The sequence below is a fragment of the Clinocottus analis genome, unplaced genomic scaffold (assembly GCF_023055335.1).
Source record: "Clinocottus analis isolate CAN_PGR_092001 unplaced genomic scaffold, fCliAna1.0.p SCAF_22, whole genome shotgun sequence".
Taxonomy (NCBI): Eukaryota; Metazoa; Chordata; class Actinopteri; order Perciformes; family Cottidae; genus Clinocottus; species Clinocottus analis.
In genome coordinates this window covers 5064098-5076836 of record NW_027175954.1, presented here as the reverse complement: position 1 = coordinate 5076836, position 12739 = coordinate 5064098, and the positions used below count along the sequence as shown (strand labels likewise).

At 40.8% G+C, this 12739-nt stretch overlaps 1 protein-coding gene across 5 annotated transcripts in view; it reads right to left on the bottom strand.

The window, feature by feature from the left end:
- fam13a (family with sequence similarity 13 member A) overlaps positions 1-12739 on the bottom strand; it is a 49634-nt gene that overhangs the window by 16755 nt on the left and 20140 nt on the right. For 4 of the 5 annotated variants that reach the window (XM_068589007.1, XM_068589011.1, XM_068589010.1 and 1 more), the window contains exons 9-12: positions 8881-8922; positions 3120-3161; positions 2813-3007; positions 1992-2196 (exon numbers count right to left, since the gene is read on the bottom strand). In XM_068589007.1, the coding sequence (XP_068445108.1) occupies positions 1992-2196; positions 2813-3007; positions 3120-3161; positions 8881-8922 (484 nt within the window). The remainder of the gene's footprint in view (positions 1-1991; positions 2197-2812; positions 3008-3119; positions 3162-8880; positions 8923-12739) is intronic. The other variant, XM_068589008.1, reaches the window with a different exon arrangement.

Here is a 12739-nt window from a genome sequence, read left to right as displayed (position 1 = left end):
CTTTTATGAACCTTTCTGGATTTTCATATTCATTAATTGTGAGAAGTGACTGGTGTTATTCATAAATACACATTCAATAGTTGTTGAGGACTTTCACTCAAAACCACAAATATGAACCTCGAAGATAGAGAAAAACTCCGACACAGAGACCAGTGTGAAATAGTGCAATACAACCATAACGTTGATGTAACTATTCAATACTGAGGTAGATGTCCTCATCAAGAAGAGCAGATAAAAACAATGCTGCATATAGTGCATAATTCTGTGCTGCTGTGCAATAAAGCGCAGCATAAATAACACGCCAGACACTTTCAGAGCTCCTAACTCCTCTCAGTGGCTCTTGACATAACAAGGTCACATGCTCTGTTCACACCGACGGAGACGCAGACACTCGCCGGCATCGAACCACTCAGCATCGCAGTCGCCTGGCCAATCAGGAGCGTGTCAGCTATCACCTATAGAATGCAAGTGTGCCGAAGCATCGAAAGTCATCTGCCCCGTTACATAAATTGTTGGCACGAGGGCTCAGCTGAGTGTATGGCAGAGTGCTGAACTTTAATTTAGCACAAACGAATTATGAGCCAAGTGTGAATAATAATCTGTCTTGCTTTCATGCAGCTGCAGTGTAAGAAGAGTCTACGAAGACTGGGTCACGTTACTGAAGCAACAAGGTTCACACCGTGTCCTCCTCGAGCTTTCACACACTCCTCGTATAGACGCTACGATACAACTGTTGGCTGTGACTCACTGCATCGTGGTTGGCAGGCGGGAGGGAGCTGAGCAAGTATTTCATCATCTACTGGTACTCTCTGATGTAGGTACTAGCGCAGTACCTGATATAGGTACTAGTGAAACTAGGGTTGCAACAAAGGATTATTATCATTGATTATTCTAATGATTATTGATGTTAAAATCTCAGAATAGTAAAATATTAGTACCGGTACTTGAGTTTTTCTGTTTATTTCAATTTTACATTTTCCGTTCAAAGAAAAATAGTCCAAAAAAGTACAAATCTCATGTCAGCTTTCGCTGCTTTACAGCTGGCGGTATTAGGTGCTATGGACCCATTAAGTTCAGTCGGCCCTATAAACCGAATCAAAGTATATATGACAAATTTGTTGAAATTCAATTTAGAAACTGTGTATAAAATAAAATAACCAGAAGGTATTGTCTGTCGTTTTGAAAATAATGAGCGCAGCATCTCAACCTGTTGAGAAGTTTCTCATACTTCAGGACGGAAACTGAAGACAATGAAACGTTCAGAGGCTTCAAAAAATAAGCCAAATATCAAAGTAGCATTCATTACCAAAGTGTTTACGCGTATTTCAATCATTTCCCTTTTACATGATACAAATACTGAGCACTCAAGGCTGTCGAGTGCCCGCAGGACCACAGTTGACAGGTCGCTCTCTGGTGCATCATCATCTTCAGAGGAAAAAAGACGCAGCTAATTGCGCACTCGTAAGTGGCCCTTACACTTGCACTGCTTGTGGAAAAAGTGCTTTACAATGAGAACGGCAGGGAGCCATTAGGCAGCTGCATCTTGCTTCCTCTCATCTTCCGACTCGCCGCTGTCCACATGGAGTGATTCTTGTTAACTGCAACTGACAATTATTTGCAGTGAGTCAGAAATAAGGACGATGGAGAGGTTGAGCTGATTAATTGAACAACCTATCTGCATCGCGGGTGCATTCGGGGAGATGATCGGCGGTGATGCTTTTGATGCTGTTGTTGGTGCGCCGAATTTGCAGCAATTACAAACTTCACTACAATCTAAAGTAGCCATGATGTTGGGTCAAACAACTGAAAAAAACACACAAGGTTTTGAGGTTATCCTCTGACCCACACCAACTGACCTGTCACAGGGAGAGACAGGATGAAAACAACAGAGAAAGAGAGCTGTCAAGAAACACAAGTGGGGGAGATGCTGTCAAGATGGTGACAAATCACAACGATAGGAAGAAACGAGGAGAAAAGACGCGATGACTCACTGCGTGGGCGCCCTGGTTGTGTGCGAGCTGCACCAGTGTCGGGTTGTGTTTCCACTTCCAGTGTTTGGGGGTTCGCTCGGCGCGACCACTCTGGCCTCCCTGTGAGTCTGCGCTGCCGCCTGTGTCCTCCTCCACGCTGCCCGAGCTGCTCTCACTGCTCAAGGGGATGTTCTCCTTGTTGGTGTCTGCTCGGACGGACGCAGCTCTGCTCTCAGACGAAAAAGAGGACGGTGAGGAAATGAGATGGCTGTCCATCTCACTCTCTGTGCTGCACACGTCTTTATCAGCTTGACATTGGGTGAAATGCTTCAGGAAACTTAATGCCAGATAACTCATTTACATGCGCTGTTTAGCTTTCATGCTAATTCTATTTACTGTCCACGGTCTTGACATTTTTTGCCGTCTTTGGACGGAGGGACTCCTCTAATCCACGTCTCACGCTCAGACTCTAGCATTTCTCCATCAACAAGGATTAGCGTCTGACTGCGATGACTCCAGTTGTTATGACTCTGCCGTGTCTCAGTGGAAGAGCTTCCCCGCACAACATGAAACCTTAAGTGTTTACGGTCAACAAAAAATGCCAACTGGAAGTAGTGGCAGTGCAGTGAGAAACCGAGGCCAGGCTTTACTGATGAACGACATCTTACTGTCCTTTACCGGCACAGTATTAGTAAAAAAAAGTATTCATCTCAGCCGTTTCTGTCTTTTTATTTCCCATATTTTGGACTTTTGCAGTGAACTTCAGTGTTGCAACTACCATCAACCGCCATCAATCTCATGCTGGTGCTCTCAACTGCCAACATCATGACAACTCCTTGTACCTGTTTCTTTCTCTGTGTCTTTGCCCCTCCTCCTGTTGCGCTCTCTGGCGTCGACGTCTCTGTCGAGCTGAAGGCGTCCCCCTTGGAGATGGTGGACGTAGTAACCACTCACAGTCCTCTGAACTTTGATCCCCTAAAGGGCTTTCATCGAAGAGGTGCTGCTCCACCGCTGAACGAATCGTCCTGTCCAGATAACTGAAGGGCCAAGGGGAAAAAAATCACGGACTTTAATAACAATTTCGGAGGGAGTACAACATAGGAAATTCTCTCAAATTAAACTATGGGGACAGTAATACAGTTGACTTACTTTCCCACATCTGGTCTGAAGTGAACCGGAGAGAGGTGATTACTGAAAGAAACACAAGAGGGGAAGAAGAGTAAGAACTAGGGTAACAGGTGGTCATAACAGGTCACTGAGCATTGCTGAAAATCCCCCAGGCTTTGGTTCTGGCCCTCTGTGATCGAGGCATCTCATCTGCATGAGTGAGTGTTGACTTCAGCTGTGTTCAGAGCATAAGTAGGTCCTCTGAGAGCTAAGTGGCCGGCTTCTATGACTACCCGTCTAAGTCTGACAGTGGAGGATGTGGTCAACACTCTTCATGCTGATCTCTGGCTTCATCGATTTCTTTCTTTTTTATCGATCACACGCCATGTTATCTGCAGTCATAAACAATGGTTGTGCTATTTGGAAGTGCCTATATCTAACTGTGTGTAAAGATATGCGGCAACATCAAACAGTTTACGGTTTGGCAGCTGTTCTTTTTCTCTTCTATTACAGTCGAGGACTTTTCTTATCAGAACTCTTAGGAGCCAAAGTACCATTGTCAGGGATTCGGTTTCCATTTGTTTAACGATAGACAAGGTTTTTTGTCCCACTGGTTTCTCACTGATTCCATATTTTAAGCCAAATGAGTAGAAAATACAGTAAATCTGAGCACTTTGTCAGTAAAGCTAACCTGTATAAAGCTGTATAAGGGTGACCTCAGGAAATATTCCATAAACAGTGGTGTTGACAGTCACAGCACAGCTGATAAAGGGAGAGATAACAGAGTGATGTTACGCTGTGAAGGTGACTGTGAGGAACAATGCCGTGGACATGCACTGACATTATGTAAGCAGAGAAGGTGTACCACGTAAAAGAAGTGGCACACCCAAACCGTGTCATAACCAGATGATCGTTTTGATGAGCTTAACAAATCAAAATCATAAACATGGGTCTGTAAATGTTTTAACTGTTTTTTTTATTTTTCATATATATCTGTGCTTATTGACTAGCGAGATCCCTCACTTTCAGTACAGTACAGGCTCACAGGTGCTCAAGAGGCAGCGAGCAGACGAAACCGCTCGATTATCTCCGAGCACAGCAGGGAAAACATTAGCCCGCCACCTAATAATAGACTTGGCACTAAATGCAACAGGTTAAAGCAACAGAAAAACGCTTTAATAGCTTACTAATGTTGTCTCTTTCCGTGCACAGTAATGCCTGCAAATGTCAAAGGCATGAAACCATCAAGTTCCTCGGATACAGTAAGCCCTGAAATATGACAGAAGGTTCAAGATAAATTAAATATGTGTCCATATGTGTTCTGTACTGTAGAAGACTTTCCTGACACTCTGAAGTACACAAACTCTGTTTAGGTACAAATTTGCTAACCATGTTGGTCTGCAATGTGAAATCTGCTTTCTCATCTTTCTCATTCTCATATTTGTTAATTAAATATCCTGAGGCAGCTATCATGGTTACAAATTGTCTGCGGGTTCGTTGTCTATACTGTAGACGTTACATTGACATTGACTCTCATGAGTGACAAGATCAACTGTGTTTGTGAAGTTAAAATGAAACATCAATGTTGTGGCCAAAACAAACAACGCAATCCAATGTTTCTAAAGTGAAAGTGAAACACAACGTTGTGAACACGAACAACACCCTGTTTGTTTCACATGGGACACAAACTGCAGTCTCTTGGATCTTGGATTTGTTGGATTTATTCACCTTCCCTGTTTGTGGTCTCCACACGTCATCACACACACAGATCATCTACTAATGTCTAACAACGCTGATCTGTTTCCATGCGAGTTACTTGAACGCCTGGTCTGTCTCATACAGACAATCAATAGCGCCTTATGCGTCAGTACCAGACGCTGAGGTGCAGGGTTGAGAAGTTGGCGAGTAAACCAAATAGATTTTGCACCACCGACTGATATTAACTGAAGATGCAAATGTGTGAAACCACTCAAACATCAGACAGTATTGTCGCCTGGTGTGCATAAATGAGTCTGAGTCAGAAACTACTTGCAAATGAGACCGTAAGACAGGCGGGATGAGCCATGGCAACCAGAAGTCTGAAGAAGAGTACCTCTTCCTGTACGTCTCTGTGTTGTTAGTGCAGCGCCAGTCTATATGGGAATTCACTGCCTTTCTATGTTCATTGTTTCACTAAAACAGAAGTTTTATCTTAAAACAAATAAACATGATAATAAATAAGTTGCTTGTAAGTATAAAATGTGTCTGGTCATGGTCCAATTTATAAAAGATATTGCGCTAACGATATTAGAGTGCAAATACGGCCATAGAGGTTTTTTGCGTCTGATTCTTATCCATGTGGCAAATTAGAAATGTTGCCTTTGCTCCATCAACACAGCAGGCAGGACAGCGTAGAGAAAAAAAAAAGTCAGACAAATCTGTTAGCGACAAATCCTGACCGACGAGGTGCAGACACTACATATTTACAGACTACCTCATCTAGATGTGCAAAAAGCACAGGAGCGCTAAGCTTTGCAGAAGCTTTGAGAATTACATAATTTCTTTATGTCCTATAAATTTGACAGCCACAAAAAAGATTGTGAAATCCTATTCGTAATTTGCCCCTCAGATTCATGATCCACACATGTGTTCTTCAAATAAGCTTAAAACCAAAAAGTCTGACCCAGTTTTACAGTCATTCGGGTATGATATCGCGGTCCACCATTTCGAATGCTGCAGATCCAACTCTTCCAAATCTGATATTTCTTCCAATATGTGTGTTAATGTAGATGTCATTGAAACCTCAACAAGACAATTGTTTAGGGTCAAGAAGCCATTACGCTGTTAAAAAAACTGCCTTTTTTTTAAGGTCTATAATCATTCATTAGTGGGTTGTCTAGACTTTAGATTATTCTATGTTAATAGCGGCTTAAAAACGTCACTTTTCAAGGCCTGTGGGAAACAGCTGGAGAGAAGAGAACTATACAAGTGTTGATTTTCAGAATCTGATGCCATGTGGTTAAAAACCTTTTTGCTCCTGTAAGATAGCAAGGCCGCAGGAAGAGGCCTTCTCTTTCAATTACCAGTGTGGTATTTCTTCCTTGGGCAATGCCATCAATGCCATGTACTGTATATTAGCTCAAAAGTATCTACAATATCAGAAAATACAAGGTCCAGAAGAAAAGCTTGGGAAGTGGTAGGACTCTGATGAGGAAAACTTTTGGCGACCTCGCTGTCCGGGGGAGGAGAAATGTTGAGTGTAATTCTGATGAACTAACTCACCAGCACACTCACCACGCTTGCCGTCATCATGAGGTTTCGAAAGAACCAACAGAGATTTCAGAAAGTCAACCGCATCTGGCTTTCGTCTGGCCCATAACCCCTCATAAAACCACAAATGGCTCACCGTCTCCCTTTCTTCAGCCTTTATGCTTTATTCAGATAGGTGGCACTTCTGCTGGCAGCATACTCATATTGAACTGGGTGGTATTGATCTTTTCATCTGACTTTTGGCAGGTAAATAAATAATAGAAGATTAAACAAATATTTCCCAAAATGTTGAACAATTCCTTTTAGAAATAAAATGGATCCAAAATTAGAATTGTTGAATTAGTGTAATTTTACCAGTCAGCAGCATTTTGGGGGGTTTTCAGTTGTATGGTGTCAGTAAGGTTTACTGAGCTCTTAAGACAGGTCTGTAATGAAATGATAGGTCTGAATGTCAAACTGTGTTATTTTTGTTTTGCAGAGTGTGATTTTAAAAAGCCAGCAGTGCAAGTCTTTGTTTTACAAGAGCTTAAAGTTTGCTACATATAATTGCTTCATTCAGGACCTTCTAACTAAGAAAATTGCTTTGAAAATAATAGTAAGAACAAAATAATATGTTTCCGCAGTTGTGTCTGTGCTGGGGTTCTGAAATCAAGTGTTTTTAAGGCATAAAAATCAAGGAGGAAACAACTCAAAGCCTCTAAAGCAGAAGCTTATAGCAGTTAAATCCCCCCAGCGTCCATTCAGGTAATCCAGTTTTACACCACAGTCACATACTGGCCTGCGCCTTCAGTCTATGGTCAACACCCTCAAGAAAATTATGATCCATTTGGATTGAGCTCCTCTGTGGTTTCCTGAGTATGTGCAAGAATGCAAATTGACTTCAGCAGAGAGAAGGAGCGTATGTGTTGTGCGTAACGAAGTACAAGCAGGCCATGGAGTAAGTCATCAATCGACATGAGCGAGAGAGACGGAGAAGGGAAAGGGAAAGTATCACAAACATTAGTCTTCGTCATTCAGAGATGACACAGGCTAGTGCTGCAACAAATGACTTTATTAGCAAACGATCCATACAATTGATTAACCTTTTAGTTTTCTGCATGAAAGAGCAGAAGACAAGATCTTCAAAGAGCTTATTTTGCCCAACAAATAGTCCAAAACTTACAGATGTGATGATATTTGTACAGAATTCCCTGGCATTTGCTCTAGTGACACCATAAGGTTGACATTTTAGTTTTTTTTATGAAATCTGGATGGATCATGAACTTTGAAAAACATTAATGACCTCCTGAGGATTAATTGTAATCATTTTGGGGATCCCCTTGTCGTCTACCACCGCCATCAGGTCAACATTTAAATTAGTTTGGTTTATGAACACGTAAATGCAAAATGTAAAACCTTCCTATCTGTTGAATTGCATGCAGCTTTACCAAATACACATGTATGCACACCTGTGTCTGTACATGTCATATAATTAGTTTTAGAGACCTGTGAAAAGTTTAAAATGGACTGTCGCTGTGAGCAGTTATGTAATATGTCGTCGGCATGTTTACTGGGAGAGTACACCGAGAACAGTGATTATGCAATGCATATAATCCCATTCCACAGTTAAACAGGTTATTGTTATGTATTATATACTACACATACTGTACATAGCTGACTTCATGACTGCCCAGGACTTGGATTAGTGCACTAATTCGGACCTTTCACTTTCCATCATGGATGAAACCTGTTGTGTTTTATTACATCGTAACCAAGAGACATGTTCCAGTCAAAGTTCATTATTATTTGTTACTTTCACTATTGTCCTGTGAAGCTTTCGTCCTGCGTCTATTCTTTTTGAGGAAATAACAATAAAAGGCTTCATCACACAAACAGTCGCACTGGTCTGGAGCATTATCAGCTCTAAGGTCATATATCAGCAGAAACACTCCAGTCAAATGTGCCAACTCCAAATGATTAACTAAGGAACCAGCCGTTAACACTCGCACGACAAGCTGTTGAGATTTCAAGACTTTAGTTCAATATAAACTGAAGGCAAAATGGAAAACGATGACAGTAGGGTCAATGGTGATAAACAGGCGATTACCACGCAGGTGTAGGTGTGGCCGAGCTGTACTAAAACCAAATCAGTCGCACATGCTAAAACATGAGGTTCACTGAATGTATTCACTTCTAATGGGTTCATTTTTAACCATGGTGCTAATGAAAAATATCAAGACAAAAAATTATATTAAAATATAACACATGTTGAAGTGACTGGTGCAGCTAACAATTATTTTCAAATTTGTCATTAGTCTACAAAAATGGCAAAAAAAAAACAAAAACACCCAAATATATTCTGTTCATAATAATCGCAAATATTTCAGAAAATCCTCTCAAATATTTGGCAATATTTCACTGTCTATGTTTGAAAAATGATAGAAATGATCGATTGAACTTAATGTATTATCATTCCAACAACATTCAACGATCTTAAACCATAAAGTAATTATGCGTCTGCACCCAGAGGTGTCATCCAGGTGTCAGCTTTCTAACGCAGGGCAAGAAGGCCTACCTCAAGTAGAAAGGAGATATTGGCCTATCTTCTTCTTGGGAGCTGAAATATGAAATCAAAAGCACGTAATTAATCAGCGTGCAGGATGTGGCTATAAAGTGCTGTGACATATAATCAGGAAGCCCCCGACCCTTCATGTCCTTGGGGCTGAGAATAGGGCATAAGACTGTCTTTTGTCTGCAGAATAATGGCCATGCAGTGCAACAGATCAGCCTTTGTGAGCGTGTCTCTGGTAATTATTAGGAACCAAGAGAGAAATGGGTGCTGCTCTAAAATATAGGCTGGTTGGTGCCACTGGAGAAACGCCAGCGACACATGATGAAATTATGCAACGATAAGAGGAACTCAGCGTTGGCACTGAATGTTGAGGTTGCTTAACATTTTCATATCCTGGCACTTACAGGCTGAAAATTTCACAATCACCTTTAGTCTTGTTTGCCTAAGCAGAGCTGAATACACTATTATCTTCTCCAAAGTCAAAGCAGGAAGAAAAACACTGCAACCAAACCTGAACTGTAAGACTGCGTCAACACATGCAGTAAATGACTGTTAACCTCGGCGGTCTTTTGTTATGATCCATTTATTTACTGTTAAATTCATGGATGTTTTGCAACAATGTCACTTTGTGACTTCATAGTTATTATTTGACATGTCACAGAGAAAAAGCACAGGTGTAAATCATGACAACAATGGTGGCTGTCATGGTTTACCTGGACACGTGAAAAGAACAGTCATCGTTTATGTTATTAATAACACCTCTGTCAACATGTCTGATGAAAAAGTCCTATTTCTATCTGTAATAGACATAGGTAAGTAATATAATCATAATTGTATATAATTATAGTAATATTAGAATAGAAAATGCCAAAATACAGCTGTTCCACCTTCTTATTAAGATAAAATAGTTGTAAACTGGTGGTATCATCTTGAGCTGTTGAAAATTGGGATGGGTGTTTTTCACATCTTTCAGACCTTTTTAAAGAACAATTTATTCATAAAATCCTCATAAACTGCAGCTCTACTTATTAATAGCGTGGCTTGTATGCAATCATCTAAATAATGACTAAGAGTAATAAACAGCTCAATCTGGATTCATTTTCTGCAATAAGTTTCTTGTACTTTATACTATTTACAGGAGCACACAATATTGCTCAAATAAAGCAGCAACAATATTCTGTTTCATTGGTTTGGAGCTAAAGAGGCACAGAAAGTAGACTTGATCAAATTGGAACAATTTCAATAATGCAATAACTCTGCCTACCGTGCCAGTAAACAATAGCTTGCAGAATAAAGAGTTGTTATTGAGTGGACCATTCCGTGGATGTTTGGTTCTCGGGTGTGTTTTGGTACGTGACGTGCCGTCATGTGGCTTACTGTAAGGAGGGGGGTGTACCGAGGTGAGGGGAAAACACTTTGGCCATCAGCACCTCAACAAGTTCAAAACAAAGGATTTAGGTTTCAAGTCAGACCGGAATCAAAATGGGCCAAAGTTTGTTAAACTTCAAAAATCTTCTCAAATGACACAATGTGCAGGAATTGTACACATGTTCCTCCGGCGTTGTTTTAGGGGCAGGCGTGGTTCACAACACGCACCTCGACATTCTTTTAGAGACTCAGAGGTTGATGTTTTTTCTCCCCACACCCATGTTCTTAACTGGTGTTACACAGTCTGGCAAGCGTATTAAAGTAATGTGCCGTCACTGCCGCCGTGAATTGCAAAAGCGGAAATCCTGCTTACCCACTACCGTACCGGGGGGATAATAAAAAGCTTTGTAGAGGCATCCGGAAAAGGCCTGATCCCTCTGGGGTCAACGGAAAACTACCAATGACAAGTTGGTCCTTCTCCACAATTAAAAAAACTAAAATGAAGTCTAGTTTAGCGGATGCCAGTCCCTCGAGTAATCCAACAACACTCAACAACATCAGCTGAAGTCAGATGAAAGTTTTCCAACACACAATTTTAATGTTGCCCTCATAAAGTCTTTGACCCGTTGCTGCCAATCCTAGTTGTGAACTTGTGATGAGTTGTTCGATAATCAATTTGAACACCGTATTTGCTCAAAAGAAAAGGTTAAGTGGAGCTGTTATTTGAGCTGGTGGTGCAAAACGAAAAGAGGAAAATAGTTTGGCACATTTCTTTGCCATTTACTGCATTAAATAATAAAGATGAGGATCTGGGACCTGTGCAGCCAGAGTTCCCTTGTGTCTCAGCTCCTCGGTTCAGCCTCTGGTCCCTTCAGGACCCCCAAACCATCAGCTTTGAGACGGGTGCTGGACATTCTTTGAATACCAAAGAGCCCAAACTGCGTGGCGGTCAAGACCTAAAGTATTTGTTGGATAAGCCCGGCTAAGCTACGCTTGGTATATGCTCATTGTATCAGAGAACAAGACGTCAGAGCATCACAGAGCCACCATGCTTCAAGTTTTAAACTGAGGCTGCAGGCGGATGTGACAATGTACAGATGAAATATGATCAGCTCTCACATGCATTGTGTTTTATGTCAAGTCGCTTTATCATGAGCATTACCTTCACTGCACCTTATTGATGTTGAAAGAACCAACTTGCTTTATACCAAAAGAACTGATGCTGTATAGTAGTCATGCATGACAAAAGTTAATGATGGCAAAATAATTACACATATTTCTATATAATAATAATAATAATACTAATATAAACAAATATGAACATTTAGGCTTGAAATGCAAAACCACCTTGTTAAACCATCCTCAGAATAGTTGCAGAAAAAAAATGTATGTCGGACAACTAATCGAGTAATAACCTTGTGTTTTCAGCACCAGCATTAATACGGGGATGATTTTGACTCCTGAGTTTACAACACCTGTTGTCACGCTTGCTTGGCTTTGAATGAGTGATTTAAGATATCCTGTGACCCGGTTGACTCTTTATGGACCAAACATCTTGGTAAGATCTTGGTATGACGAGGGGTCAATGCTGGCATCGTCACTGTGGATGAAGACACTGCACCAAACCATCCTGAGCACGAGCAAGATGGCTTCCTGTGTGTTGACTGGGAAAACTTGTATTTTCTTAGAGGGGATGTCATTCACGTGGCTTATCAGTCGTTGTATATCAGTTATTTGCACCTTAATCTGCTTCCCTTTTTTAAAAAACATTTTATTCTGAAGTGATATGTGATTTGCTGTCTCTCTGTAGTGACAGATGAGTGTGTGAGAAGCATTTCCTCCAGGCTCCGAGCTCACTTTCAAGACGGCTGCAAAACAGTATTTAATGATTTTAATTAATTAATTTAAACACAAGCTTCCGATATGACTTTCTCATATTTTATTTTGAAGACAATCATTTTAGAAGGCGTCCCGACGTCATTTAGCCAAATGGGTTACAGCGACCGCCAAAGTTAATGAGTGATTGCGTTTTCTGCTCATTAGTTAACCTATTTTAGGACCAGTGGCGGCTGGTGACATTTTTTGGGGGGCGCAGTTGGGCGGTGCAGTTTAAATAGCACTCCGCAATGAGAAGAAAAGAGGTTTTGAGTAGAAAAATCTAAAAAACAAAACTCTATTTCAAGAAAAACACAGTGCTCAATCAGGACTTAATACCAAGCAACTCTTCAAAAAAAAAAAAAAAAAAAGATTATTTCTATTTAATATAGATGAAATGTAAATAACAGGAGCAAAACAAAAAAACGAAAAGTTGCAGTTTCATCCAAAAACGTTTTTTTTTCAGCACTTTTTCACAGTAAGTCATTTTGACTTGTCGTAGCGTCACAAATAACATCAACGATGGCTCAAGCGGGATGTGACAGTGTGACAAGATTCAATACAACAAAAGACTTCACGAGAACCCAAACTAGTTTTTAGCAGTGAACAAACAAGTTCA